We start from the raw sequence: 15,754 nt of genomic DNA, 5'->3' as shown, positions 1-15,754 counted from the left end.
GTAGAACAGTTGTCAGAATTTAGTAGTATAATGCCCTGTTCGTAAGTGTTCAGCCATTGATGGCACGCAACAAAATAAATTGGCACGATATTAATTGAGGACTCAATTTCTCAATTACTAGTGGTAGTATTTACTACCTAATCGACACAATTTCTTTTTTGAAGTGAAACTTCTTTAGCGGCGGTTGGTTGGTTGGGAGTAAATTGGCAAATTCAGCGGAAATTGCACACGGATCTGGTTGGGACGGAAATTATGCAACGGAAGTGATGCAACGGAAATGGTGCAACGGAAATGATTGGGGCTGAAACAAGTACTTCTTGTGTATATGCAACGGAGATGATGCAACAGAAATGATGCAACGGAAATGGTGCAACGGAAATGGTTGGGGCTGAAACAAGAGCTTCTTCTGTGTATGCATATGGTATAAATTTAACAAAAATTTGCTAACAAAAGGTTAAAGAATAACACTTAGAAAAAGACCAATACAAGAATGAAAGTAAAGGTGACTACGTACATAAATGAAGAATTGGATAAAGGCAAAGGTAAAATAACAACAAAAACAAAGATGCGTAAAGATAAAGGCAAAAATGAAGACCAAGGTAAATCTAAACACTTTACTTATATATATAAGAACAAATGTGAAGGGGAATATGTAGCTGAAAAAAATTATGAACATAAAAGTAAAGACAAACAGGAGGATGAGGATACCGATAAAAGCAAAGATGAAGATAGGGCAAGGAAGATTAAAATAGAGATAATCAAAGAGGAAAGGATATCGAGAGACTCAATCTGGGAACTATTTTTGGATTTTAGAGATTTTCGGGATTCTCGAGACCTATCGATAAAATAATCGATATTTTTATCGATTTTGTTATCGATATTCATCGATTTTGTTATCGATAATTATCGGTTTTGTTATCGATATTTATCGACTTTGTTAGCGATATTTATCGATTTTGTTATCGATATTTATCGATTTTGTTATCGATATTTATCGATTTTGTTATCGATACTTATCGATTTTGTTATCGATAATTATAGATTTTGTTATCAATATTTATCGACTTTGTTATCGATATTTATCGATTTTGTCATCGTTATTTATCAATTTTGTTATCGATTTTAATATCGATATTTATCCGATTTTGTTATCGATATTTATCGATTTTTTTATAGATATTTATCGATTTTGTTATCGGTATTTATCGATATTTATCGAATTTGTTATCGATATTTATCGATTTTATTATCGATATTTTTCGATTTTGTTATCAACATTTATCGATTTTGTTATCGATATTTATCGATTTAGTTATCGATATTTTGATCGATTTTCTAATCGATTTTGCTACCAATAGTATTATCGATGTTGCTATTGAAATTTTTATCGAATTTGTCATCGATTTTGGTATCGGTATTTCGATGGACGTTATAATCGATTTTGTTATCGATAGAGTATAATGATAAAAATGAAGATAATGGAAAAACAGAATAACATGAATGTTATTAAAACGAACAGTGGTAGAGGTAGGGATCTACATTGATAGAAAAAAAGCGAAAAAATATAACCTTAAGCAAAAGCAGATTTGTGTATGTATAGATAGATAAGTATCGTAAGTTTCACTTCTACAGTGTGGCCCAGGCGCACTTACTTTTTTTCGTTTAAATTGAAGATCAAAGCAAGATCTACTCACACCCAAGAAAACAGATCAGAACAGCCAAAAATACAGACAGTAACCAACAAAATCCACATAAGACATTCGATCCTTGAATTCTATTGCATCATTCGTCAATAAGTTTTGTGCGCAAAGCATGGCTTCGTTTCCCTTGGTGATATAATGGGCGTAGTTCTCAAAAATAACGAACGTCGTATCTTCGCAGGCACTAAATAAACAAAGGTTTGAGGCTTATACGTGGCTTATAAAATTGGTGGTTTTTACGGATATGCGCCAGCATTTCAATGATTTGAACGTAAAGCTTCAAGGCTCTAATAAAACAGTTATAATTATGATGCGAAGCTCCCATTCGCGCTTTTTAGGCTGAACTAAAAGTTATTGGTAAAGATATTCAGGCATATTCATAGTCGAAATAAAGTCGACTCAAAATTTAGTAGCAGCTTTTTTAGCAGATATTACATTGATAATTATATCAAAAAGCTACAACAAACTTTAACTTCGTCTTTATTTTGACTATGAATATGCCCCATTGTTTCCAAAAATTGCAAATGTTTGCAAACTCAAATTTAAAAACAGATTTGAATACAGATGAAAAACCAGACACACCAAGAGTCTTCAAGTGTTTTCTTTAATAAATATCTCGTCGACAAATTTTCATCGGGTTTTTCAGAATTCAAGGGGATATCGGAAACACTCAAATTTATTATGTATCCTGATGTGACTTCACTTGATGAACTGAATTCAAGGGGATATCGGAAACACTCAAATTTATTATGTATCCTGATGTGACTTCACTTGATGAACTGAGCCATGGGCGTAGCCAGAACGAAATTTAAGGGGGGCCATACACAAAAAATCAAAACCAATAACTTACTAAAAAATTGTTTATTATAGTTTAAAATTATTGTAACCAATAGAGGTAAATATGTTGTACAAAAAAACAAATAAACAGAAGTTCACAAAAGTTGATATGAAACTATTCGTCGATTTAAATTATGTTACATTTTTACTGAGCATGATTATTTTACGAAGAGGAAGCATCGAAAGCCTAACCCCGTCAGTGTGAGACTTTAACCCAAACTAAACTTCCTACCGTCATGTACCGTTCCCCTCCCGGTACCACCGTCAAGGATTTCGTCGGGATTATAACACTGTGTGACTGATAAGGTTATAGATCTATTCTCTTCTTCTTATTTGGCACTGTAACCGGCAAAGCAACTGACGCCAATTGGAAATTCCAAGTGAAGCCAGAATACTTTCAGAGGTGAGGCGTCGGTGTCCATTCGAACGACATGGTCAAGCCAGTTGAGCCGCTGTATTTTAATTCGCCATATACTAGCAAGGGCATGAAGAGTGACTTATGGTGTGGTTTTCGTACGTCGAGAGAGGACTTTACTCCTGAATTGCCTACTCAGTCCAAAGCAGTACTTGTTGGCAAGAGCGATTCTGCGTTGGATTTCCATGCTGACATTATTATCGGTGTTAATGATGGCTCCCAAGTAAACGAAATTCTCTACTTTCTCGAAATTATAACTGTCAAAAGTGACGTGGGTGCCAAGCCGCGAATGTGCTGATTGTTTGTTTGATGACACGAGATACTTCGTCTTGTCCTCGTTTACCACCAGGCCCATTCGCTTTGCTTCCTTGTCCAACTTGGAAAAGCCAGGACTGGCTTCGCGGTTTTTCTTACCGATGATGTCAGTGTCATCGGCATAAGCCAGCAATTGTACGCTGTTGTAGTAAATTGTTCCTGAGCGGTTCAGTTATGCAGACTTTATTATCTTCTCCAACATCAGATTAAAGAAGTCACATGAAAGAGAGTCGCCCTGTCTGAAACCCCGTCTGGTGGCGAACGGCAACAGAGCAGAGCTGCTTGTATTGCTCAACGTTATTTTTCACAGCCGTACGAGTTTTGAGGGCATGCCAAATTCAGACATAGCGGCATATAGGAAACTCCTTTTAGTGTTGTCGAAAGCGGCTTTAAAGTCGACAAATAGGTGGTGAGTGCCGATCCTTTCCTCGCTGGTATTTTCCAAGATCCGGCGTATTGTGAATACCTGGTCTATGGTGGATTTGCCAGGTCTAAAGCCACACTGATAAGGCCCAATCACTTCACTGACGGTGGTATTCGGTCTTAACACAATAAATTCGATAATATCTTGCAACCTATGTTTAGAAGGCTGATCCCGCGGAAGTTGGCACGCATGGTGGGGTCGCCTTTCTTGTGGATTGGACAGAGCGCACATGTATTCCAGTCGTCGGGCATGCACCTTATTACTTCCTTGCCATTGTAATTAAATAGCTCAGCTGACAGGCCGTCAGCTCAAGCAGCTTTGGCACTTTTCGTCATAGTCAGGCGCTGGGATATCGACTCCATCGACTGGGACCTCGGGTTCGTCTTCTACACTTCTTTCAGTGCTTCTGCCACTCAAAAGGGTCGAAAAGTGTTCCCTCCATAATCTGAGTACGTTCTGGACATCGGTCACTAGGTCGCCATGGTTGTTCCTACAAGAGTCTTGAAACCTTCCGTAAGTCGCTCAACTCTCTGCCAAAAATTTCGGGTGTTTTTTCTGTCGGCCAGCATTTCAAGCATTGTCTTACACTCCTCATCGTACCAGTAATGAGCGGGAAATGTTGCTCCACTGAACTCGCAAGGTTTGTTGAAAAGTGCTCTCTCACAGCAGGTGTGAGGGTCGAGCGCCGAATCCATTGGCCGTCTGTTTTGATTGCAGCTTTTCGACGTTGAACTTTCCTTGGATTGTTGGGGGTTTGCTGCTCCGAGGTTGGATCGTATAGTGAATGCATCAATATAGTAGTGACGGTCGACGTTTGGCCCTCGGAGTGTACGTATGTACATCTAAAACGTGAAAACATGGTTTCCCGTTTTTCGATGTGGAGACATCCATGTAGCTTGATGGATCTATTTATGCTAGAACCCAGTAATACATACTGCCAAGTTTCGGGCCCCGGCGAAATCGATCACCCTCAGCTAATATGTACGCTCTAAGCAAACAAAGCCTTGGATGCCTCGTCCCTCTCTTCCATCGGAGCATTGGCACATATGAATGAGATGTTGAAGAATCTCGCTTTGATGCGGATTGTGGCTAGACTTTCGTCCACTAGAGTGAACGCCGGTCTCTCTCCCACCACAAATCCAACACCGAATTGCACTCCTTTACGTGGCAACTGTAGTAGACGTCGCAAGGCTCCACGCTTACCTTCCTCGCCCCGTCCATCGCATTTCGTGGATGGCGGTGATGTCAGCCTCTATTTTCCCTAGGACATCAACCAGCCGGGCAGAGGCACCATCCCGATTAAGGGTTCGGATATTCCAAGCGCATACCCTAAAATCATAGTCCTTCCTATGTTTGCCGTGATCGTCATCAAAAGAAGGGGGTGACATCCGAGGCATGTATTTTTTTTTCATTGGGCAGGGTTTTAACGTGGCGGGACCCAAACCCAGCGCACGTGGGCCACTCCCAGTTGAATGGCAGTCAAAAGCTTTGCAGTACTGGGAAATGTGTGTGGGCAAAAGCGAATATCTCAACTAAACCCTGATGTATTTTTTAAATTCATAGCTCTACATACCTGTATAGTAAATCAAATAGCCGGACCAGACGTTATTCAAAATATAAAATGTAAAGAAATAAACTTTTTTTCGTATACTCTGTAATATTCCTCCGCAATTTTGTAAGGTAAACTAATAATTTATAATCATTGCTTTGCAGCGAAATATCTTCTCTTAAATTATATACATAGGTACGTATAAATATGAGGATGTATTGAACATTTTGAGTATGCAGATTTTTATGCTGGTATATTCATTTATGCTAAATAAAGGGCCCTCCCCCTGCCCCTACCTGGCTACGCCCATGAACTGAGCTCAATAACAATATTAAAATAAAATGTTAATAAGCCACAATAATGAGCAACAATAAGCAAATGAACTTGTTTAAATTTGCTAATACTAACAGCCAATTTCACGAAAGCAATTTAAGTGAAAGATTTTAATTCTTTGAATTTCATATCGAAATTTACAAAAAATAAAAACTAACTTGGAATTTAATTCCAGACATTTTAGAAGTCTGTATAAGCTGTCACAAGGTACACAGAGACATTTAAGAGACGCTTAATTCGTTTTTTTTTTTAATTTTTTCACCTATGTCTCCACGAATGGTGATAAGTCATGACTTCTGTTTGGCACGTCATGGCTACATAGAATAATTCTTTGGAAATAATGGCGCGTTTATGTATAAAGGTTCGCCGGCCCTGGTCTAAAGCTTTCTTAATATCCACCCACGTCTCTGAAAGAAGTAGAAAATTCCGATGATGCTATTCTGTCTAATTAAAGATCCCGTACGGGAGCGCGAAACTTTGGGAATGAATAGGGCCACCCTTTACTTGCAATATAAAATCATATAATACTTTTTAAATTGTTTCAAGTCGATTCAGATGCAGCCTTTGAAATTCAGCCTGCAATTCAATTGTGCTCTCCGCCCATTATACAATTTTCTATAATCTTTTTTTTTTTTTTTTTTTGAAACAAGATGTAGCCCTTGAATCGATGTTACTCATGATAAGGCGACGTACAGGAGCTGTTGAGCAGAATAAGTGATTTAGCAGCTCTTTTTTAATTCGAGAAAGGCTTTAAGTTGTGCTCTTATTTCAATCTACTGATTTTTTCATTTCATCCCAAATTTGACCTATGAATAAAACTTTTATGATTTTCGAAGTTTTGCAGGTGCCCGTGCATAGTCTCAAAATTATATCCTAGGTTATTTGGGAATGAACAGTATATCATGTTGGATATAATTTTGAGACTATGCACGGGCATCCCTTGACCTTGACTTGATTCCAACAAGCGAATGCTTGGCGTGTTTGGCAGAGCTTCTCTTCCCATTCGTGCTCTGCTTTTTTATGGCAGAAATATTCATGGAGGTTTGCCATTGTCTGCCGGGGGGACAGCTTCTTGAAAAAAACTTCTGTCGATGTTGCTAGAACCACAAAATAAATCAGGGATCTCCCGGGCGGCAGTAGGCACCTTTAAGCACCCGGCTACAGCAAGAGCACTACTCAAAACCGAAATAAGACAGAAAAAATGCAATCAAGTATTAAAAAAAAAGACCAAGCAAAAACTCTTTACTGGTTTTTATTTGTTTTAATTTTGATAAAAAAAAAAAACTACTAATTTTTCTTTTTTTTTCTACCGGACAGCTATCTTTACTGTTTATAGTTTTATTTAATTTTTTGGTCATGACTTCATACCAGGCTAAGTATTTCCACTGCATAAAAACTATGCAAAATAAACCCCGTTTATCGGGTTTTTTGAGTAACACGAAAACCGGTTTTGGAAAAGGCGAATAATGGAATACTACATATGTACATGGGTAAAGCTGGGATCCCACGATTGCCGCAATACACCAATTATTGCCTCATTTTATGCCCCAATCGTGTGATTTCACAATACATTGACTCATGCGGCAATAGAGGCCGATATTGTGCTTACTGTGCCCAATCAAATACGGCACGTGTGCGGCAATCGTGTGATAGCTCGATTGGCAATCATGGGGCAATGAAAATTTCAAAATTGCGGCAATATTTATTGTATTCTTGTGCGGCAATTGAAGTGAACAATACACATCAATATTTAGGCTGTTTATTAATAATTTACTTGTTTGCTTCCTTATGTGTCCAAAAATCACTGAAATTAATATCCTTGTTTTCGGAAGCAACATAACTTTTAATTTAATTTGTAGTGAAATTATAATTTTTCTTGAAGTCCGATAACGGAATCTTTGCCGCGATATATACCACCACAAGCAAAACTCATACGAGAAGAATACGAAAGGTATTTTATGTCACCAAATGGCGGACTGCCATGACAGTATAAATTTTTTAAAAAAAAAACTTAAAAGTTCAATACAGCCCACGACAAAGCAGTAGAACCTCAACATTTTGACCAGTCTTGACTATTTTTCTTCTACTTATTTAATCTTCATTATTTTCGTATAAAAGTATAGCTCATTGTCTAACAAAAACTGCATAAATCCAAATTGCAAGCTTTATACAAAAATTATAAAAATTTCTTAAACTTTTGAACACAATCCCACGGTTTATAATTTGGATTTCTAGAAAAAAATGGTTATTTAGTTTTGTAGCTCATTAAAATTTAGTACAATAAGGTGGAGGTTTGAAGTTGCTAAAAGATCCTGTTGATTTTTTATAATTTTTTTAGCTGACGGTATTATGCACTTTCTTCTCTGTAAATTACTTTGTAAACTGCAAAACAAAATTTTTTCTAGAAACCCAAATTAAAAACCATTGAATTGTGATCAAAATTTTAAGAAATGTTTATAATTTTTGTATAAAGTTTGGAATTTGGACTTATGTGGTTTTTACTAGACAATGAGCTATGGTTTTATAGGAAAAAATTAACATTAAACAACAGAAGAAAAAAGTCAAGACTGATCAAAATGTTAAGGTGCTATCTTTTGTTGCGAGCTGTACATATAATTATAAAATTTAATTCCAAACATAAATTATGTAAATTCGCAGCTTTCATTTAAACAAACATAACTCTTTTGTACCAATTTTACTTGTAATGAATAAAAAAACCTCTACGTAACAAAATTAAAAAGAAAACTGTTGCAACTTGAACTCCACATAGCACGTTGCAGTTATCGTCGAAAAATAAAAAAACTATACAATCAAACTTCTAAATAAATGCGTGAGTTTTCGTTGGGCACAAGTTTTTGCTTCTTTGCTTTCAAACAACAACAAATTTGCACTAAATGAGCCCGCAATATACAAAGCAGATGCAATTGATTTATTTTTTTATTAAGAATACGCCATTTTTACACAACAGAGAAAAAAACAGAATTTAGAGGTCAGCGCAACACTTTATGGTCACAATTGCCGCATGCTCGAACAATCGTGTGATAAGTTTGGGGCAATTATTGTCACTATATTGCTTTTCGCCAACTTACGGCAATGAGAATTGTATAAAAAGAGGCAACCGTGTGACTGTACAGAATTTCATTGGGACAATTTTTTTATTGTGCTCCAATACAGCACAATAAAAATTGTTCCAGATTGGTCCATTTGCGGCAATCGTGGGATCTCAGCTTTAGATTTTTTATTTTTTACTTACCCTTAATCGCTTTACGTAATGTAATCAGACTGGACCGAATGGTGCTTAGTAGAACATTGAAACGTGTCATCTCCTGCACAAGTACCGTATTCATGCTCTGATGATAGCTCGTGGGATAGCGAGCAATTGCAGCATCGCGATCAAAATCCTTAGGTAGTCTATTCAAAATGTCGGTGGCGACATTGGTCACCACTTCTTCCGGTGTTAGAGCTTTTGTGTCCCCTTCTGCATCGCCTACTGATGACGTGCTAGTGTCCTTAAGGAAAAAAGGAGGAATGTAAGGTTGGGTTGGGACTGTAGGTAGGAAAAGGTTCTCAGGGAAACGTTTGGATAAGGTCTCAATATAAAAAGAATGGGATTTTTCTAACATCTATACAGATAAAAATAGAGGAAAATGTTTTACATTTCAGAACGGAAACCAAAATAGAATTTAAAATAGTTATAGACTTACCCGGCGTACATAGAAGTCCTGTTTAAAAACAAAAACCAATTATGAAAAAATGGCATTATTAAAACACTTTCAAATTTGTATATATATGTAATTAGCAAATACGCTAACTTACCGAACGGTCCTGTGAATGCATTGTTGTTTTATATAAAGAAAGCATTGATTAATTTGAAGCCATAAAACACTAACAACAAATAACTACACATGAACTGACTACTGCAAAATCTAACGAAATTTTCCTTTCTACGAAAAATTTTTACTTTCTCATTGCTCTCTTTGCATAAATACTAAGAAGGGGGCAATATACTAAGAAGTGGGCAATAAAAAGAGAACATATTTTGAAGAAAAGAGAACGCTATAAGTCTTAGTTCTTACTTTTAAGTAGAGCCTTCGATTTCGCGAGATTGCTCGAGAAACAATTTCTGGCGAGGAACGCTATGTCACGAGATTCTCGTGTATCGAAAACCTCGGTATACTCGTGAGCTTTTCGATGCCCAACTTAAAGGTCTGATTATGCATACCTCGCATAACTTCGCACAACTTCTTACAATGTAACACAACTTTGCAAACCTTAAGGCTGATTATGCTTCGCATGCAACAAATTTATCAGTACTACCAACCTTATACATCGACGCAATAGGGTTATTTGACATAATTTTCAAAGGAATACCTGCCAAAATATTTTAATAAAATATGTATGTTTTTCTTAAAAATACGTAATTGATTTGATTTTTAATTTTATATAGTTAGGTTTAAGGACAACTGCCAAAAGTGAAATAAAAGATATGTATTGATATTATATTTAATTAATTTATTTCATATAAAACGATATTCTATATATATAAAATAATAGCCGTTTTCGTTGTTCTGAGTTAACTCAAAAACTACTGCATAGATTTCAGTAAAGTTTTCAGAGGTCATACCTTGCATATATGGTCCTATTTTAGGCTACCAGAAAACTCGCTGGGTGGCGCTGGGGTCCAGTTGTTTATAAAAGTCGTATTTATGAACCGATTTCGTTGAAAATTAAACTGTATACTACCTTCATTATGAGAAATACATATGCGAAAAATAGATCCGCTAGATGGCCCTGGAGACGAGTTATTTATAAAAATCGTATTTATTCACCGATTTCTTTTCAATTAAAAAAGTAAGCTACCAGCATGAAGATTAATACGTTTACCAAAAATAGATCTGCTAGGTGGCGCGGGAGTCGGGTTATTTATAAAAGTCATATTTATGAACCGATTTCGTTCAAATTCAAAGTATAAGCTACCTGCATGATGAAAAAAGCATTTGCGAACAACGAACCCGATAAAAGTCCTATTTATGAACTGATTTTGTTAATGCAAATTCGAAACGTTTATTTCTTTCATGATTTTTTTTTTTCATTCGAAACATACTTATATGTACATACATTCATAAAATGATAGCACTTATCGTTGTTCGGACTACACTCAAAAACCAGTCAAATTGTCGGAGGTTATACCTTGCATATATGGTCCTATTATAGCCAACTAGACAACACGCTGGTGGTGCTGGAGCAGAGTTTCTTATAAAAGTCTTATTTATTAATCGATTTCGTTCGAATTCGTAAAGTGAGCTACATGTATGATGAAAAATTCGTTTCCAAAAAATGAACCCGCTATATTTTATAAAATCTGATTCAAATTCATAATGCGTATTTACTTCATGAAAAGCAGTGGTTTTGCAGAAAAGGGACGTAATGGATTGCGCTGCCGCCGAAATATATAGAAACCAACACGGGGTTTGGTCTGCTTTAAGCCTATATTCATCTTAGATGAATTTACCTTTCATATGGCTAAATTTAGGATTCGTGTACGTATGCATGTAAAGACCACAACATTGTGTAAGCGCACATTTGTCTGACGCCCTCATACAACCTAAATGTGATCTTGCTCCTATCTCCGATTGACGAAATTGCTCGGCAAATTGATAAGGAAAGATTCGACCACATCCGTAAAAAAAGGAACCCGGTAGGTATATCAATGGCTTCATTTGAACGATATTTAAGAGATCACACGACTCATTTAGTCAATGTACGTGAAAACTTTTCATCCTGTGGGGGCGAGTATTTTTGACCCTCCTATAACTGAAAACGTTCATCTGTGCTCTTTAGTTTCCTTATAAGGACTTTTATTGGCTTACATGGTTTACGGACCAATGTTGAAGTTGCAAGATCATAGAAGAATATTACGCACACTTGGCAGAGACCTCACAGGTACAAATAAGACCATCGGTAAAACTCATGACATCGAAAGGGATTAGAATTCCATGTGCTATCACAGCGCCACTATTATTGGCCTATGTGTGAGGGGCTTCTGCTCTTTATTCGTTTCAATTGAAATTATAAAATTTTACTTTACAGATCGATTTTGCTTTTACACGCTATTTTTGTATTGGCCAACGCAAAAGATCTTATTAGGCGCCGGGAAGCAAGCGGGCATTGGCTAGTTTTAATATAAAATGAAAATTTGGAATAAAAAATTAAGAGTTAGTGGTTCATTAATAGGATTTAATGAACATTAAAGTTACGTGAAGAAAATCATTAATTAACTCTTTAACGAATGATTATGAAATTTTTTGTTTTCAATAAATATCAATTTCGCTAACGATTCTTTAACAGTGAGCAGAGCACTGGGGTGCCATTCGAGAGATCCGCAACTGGGGCCATACTTAAATTTTTCATTTACAAATGAGCCCCTATCTTTTAACTCTGAGAGGAAACATTACTTAACAGGTTTAGCGATCATTATTTTACTGCCCGTTAGAGCTAATTTAATGAACGTTTCTGAGTCGGTCGCTGTGTGGTAGTTGTAAGTGCGCGCTTTCACTCATCAGAATCTGGGTTCAAGCCCTGGAAAAAGCAATATCGCAAAAAATATAGAAAAACGTTTTTTTCTTAACGGCGGTCGTCCCTCGGCAGGAAATGGCAAACCTCCGAGTGTATTTCTGCCTTGAAAAACAGCTTCTCATAAAAATACAATCGCCGTTCGGAGTCGGCGTAAAACTGTGTGACAACACAAAGGCGCACGCCACAAGTCGGAGGAGAAGCTCGGAGAAACGCTAAAATATGTGTAAGCGCCAATCTATTATTATTATTATTATTATATTCTGAGTGCGGCTGTCAGAGTTAAAAGATAAGAGCTCATCTTAATATATAAAAATCCCATGTCACTGTGTTCGTTTAAGCTAATCTCCGAAACCGCTTAACCGATTTCAATGAAATTTTGTGGGTGTGTATTGTTGGTTCCAACTTAAAAGATAGGATAGTTTTGAATTCGAGAAAAAATATATTTTTTTCATCGACATTTTTTCTATGCTTTGTGGGTGTGTAATATTGGTTCCAACTTAAACGAAAGGATAGTTGTGAAACCGAGAAAACATTTTTTTTCATCAAAGAGTTTCTATGCTTCTCGCATCGTGCTTATCTTAATATATAAAAATGGACTCCGTTCGTTTACGCTAATCTCCGAAACCGCTTAACTGATTTCAATGAAATTTTTTGCATGCGATTTCATATACATGCCCGGGATGTATATGAAATCGCATGCAAATATGTATGTTGATACATTAGAAAAATAATCTTTATTCCGAATAAATTTTTTAAAATAATACAAGAATATAATGATATTATATACATATATATTATATATATAAGACTTGTAAAATAAAATATATCAATAAATTGAAAATTACTAACTTTTTAACAACACCTAGATATTGCATTGAGGCGTATTAGTAGAATGTTCTGCACACACGGGTCTTTTGCACAATATGCAGGTTTTCCTTGTTGGACGTATATTGAACAATTACCCTTTGTTTTTATTCTGCCCGCACTGTCACCGCAACATCCATTATCCTCAAAAAACCGCCGTTTAATGCTTCAATGACGTTGCGTGCAGAAAATATTCTGGTTACTCGACTATTAGTAGCTCTCACTTCTGTTTCAGGTTTCGCCAGTTGCTCACTAAGTTGATGAAGGAACATACTATTTCGGATTTTAAAGGCCTTCAGGTGTGTGCAATTCTCGAAGTAAATTATGTACATAATAAGGACAGCCACATCCAGAATATTATAAGAAAATGCCAAAGGCAGCTTGGTTGAATATTCTGCAAGTTTTAATCTAATTTCAATAGCGCCTGCTGCTTAAAACCTTTTATTTCGGTTTTCTAACACATTCTTGAAAATACCCAAACTGATTTATTTTTCGTCGGCATGTACTGGTCCATATTTGCAGACCTGAGTATGTTGTGGGTTGGGAATCTGGCAGTTTGTGGTAGTGGAGCAGCTCAAATTGTTCCTTCCTTGGCAGTATAGTTTCCCCGGTATATCGTCAAGTTCTTCATGATCTTCCGGATCGTATTCTGATAACTCGATTTCTTCTATATCGGAGTGAACTGGAGTTACATCATCTTCGTTATCGTCTACAATCTATTCAGATACGAAATGCTCGTCGTCACTATTTTCCTCTCCTAAATCTTCTAACTTGTGGCGAATGTATCAAGTGCACTAAGTTTTCGTGGAGTAAGCCATTCACCATTTGTCATTTTCACTTTTATAAATGTTATTTCGTTGCGTAACACTTGGTTATAAAAACATTTTATCTCTTCAGTCTCCATGTTCTCACTACATGGATTCAAGTAAATATTAGAGCTTAAGTACTTTTTTGCCTACCAGTTCTTAAGTTTTGTTCAAGTTTTGAACTACCTGATGTAACAAGAAACATAACAAGAATTACTTGCGTCCACCTACAAAAGCCCTTTTAGAATAATCATACAAGCTTTGTACCTCAGCAATCCTTTTTGCATACATTCAAAATTAAGGACCATAGCGTGTGTTCTAAAAAACACATTATTTATACAGAAAAATAACATATTTCTCAAATTTTTCTTCGAAAACTAACAACAGAAACGTAGCCAGATTAAAAGAAATGTGTTAAATATTCACATTTTCGTCACAATACAATACCGTCTCCCATACAAAATCACGATGCAGCGAAACAAAGGTGGCGCCTTCCGCGGACCGCTTGTCCCCCCTTTCTCGATTTGACAGCATCCACCCTTTCGCTGACGTCACATTATTATTTTTTCGCACTAGTGATGAATATTAAATTTTCCTATTGTACCAATTTGCCGAAAAGTTGTACCTAAAAGTAGATATACGTACCTAAGCAGTAAGCATGTATTTTTATGTGCATACGTTTTTGGTAGCTGGTGGACTACACCTTCCGTTTGTACCATAACCATTTTTTTACTTACATGAAACAATATTTTACTACGTTCCAAATGTACCTAAAATAATGTGCTTTTACCGAATGTATGTTCAAATTTAAGAAGCTGAAGAGTAGGTACAATTCAACCTGGTTTTACATTACCACTTTTTCGCTTCTTCTTCTTCTTCTTCAAAATTATTCTTTACACTCTCATTCTCAAAATAATAGGGGTATTCACGATCCGGTGCATACTGTCTAGCATGGTGCATAGATAGCACGACTGGCTAGTTTTGTTGTTGTTTGAACACATGAAACAACAATAGTCATGCTATTTATGCTATCTGTGCACCATGCTAGACAGTATGCACCGGATCGTGAATACCCCTATAGTGATATCACTTGATGCAAAAAAGAAGGTGATGTACATAGACAACTTCTCGCTCTAAATCCGCCATGTTGACTGCCTTAGAAAAACCGTGTGATTCCTTTTCTCACTTTGAGAGGGATTTGGCTGAATAGTAGTATAAAGTTGACGAAATACTGAGTAGGCAACACTGCTTCATTATTCGAAGTTTGCTTTATTCATATTCGCTGTCATTTGTTTTCCTGATTTCGTGATTTTTTGTTTAAATGTTTTATTAAATCCAATCATTCTTCAATTAAATTATAATTTCACTTCTATCAACACGTTCATGTAAGTTGTAAGCGAGTCTTTAATTACTTATTTACAGAAAACTATTAATAAGTAGCCCTATTACAGGTTTTAATTCGTTTATATTGTGTTCATGCCCCAGTGCAGCACCGCCCGAGTGCGAATTAGTTTTGTGGTGTCCCTGCCCAAGTGCTACATCGCCCTGCGTTAGTGCGTTTTGTTCCTGCCCAAGTGCTGCATCGCACGAGTGCGGGTGAATCTCTTTAAATGCCCAAGTGCTACCTCGCCCAGCGTTAGTGTTTATTGTTGTTCCTGTCGCTGGCTATATAATCAAGAAACTGGGCCTCTCAGAGTATATAAGTAACGAGCCTTCCTACACTTGGGTGGACCAAGTTTCAAAAGGTGCTCTAATTAAACCCTCAAGTGATTTTTTAATAAAAATCTGGTGAAAACCTTTCATTTGATATCCATATTGCGATGTTTTAGATAAATTGTGTAGAATCGGAAATATGTGGCAACCTTACACTATTATTCTAAGGGATAACATTTTGTATATAGAGAAAGCATTGTTTGCGAACCTTCTCTTGGTTCT

At 36.5% G+C, this 15,754-nt stretch overlaps 1 protein-coding gene across 1 annotated transcript in view; it reads right to left on the bottom strand.

Annotated features, from left to right (window-relative positions):
- The window catches only part of LOC108369080 (dynein heavy chain 12, axonemal-like), a 47,498-nt gene extending 38,088 nt beyond the window's left edge, over positions 1-9,410 (bottom strand). Inside the window, exons 1-3 of the mRNA XM_017624061.1 lie at positions 9,390-9,410; positions 9,278-9,295; positions 8,827-9,082 (exon numbers count right to left, since the gene is read on the bottom strand). Coding sequence (XP_017479550.1) covers positions 8,827-9,082; positions 9,278-9,295; positions 9,390-9,410 — 295 coding nt within the window. The remainder of the gene's footprint in view (positions 1-8,826; positions 9,083-9,277; positions 9,296-9,389) is intronic.
- Positions 9,411-15,754: the final 6,344 nt, after the last annotated feature.

Source organism: Rhagoletis zephyria, unplaced genomic scaffold (genome assembly GCF_001687245.7).
Source record: "Rhagoletis zephyria isolate East Lansing unplaced genomic scaffold, Rhagoletis_zephyria_1.1 Rzeph_scaffold_03487, whole genome shotgun sequence".
Lineage (NCBI taxonomy): Eukaryota > Metazoa > Arthropoda > Insecta > Diptera > Tephritidae > Rhagoletis > Rhagoletis zephyria.
This window is presented reverse-complemented; position numbering and strand designations above follow the sequence as displayed.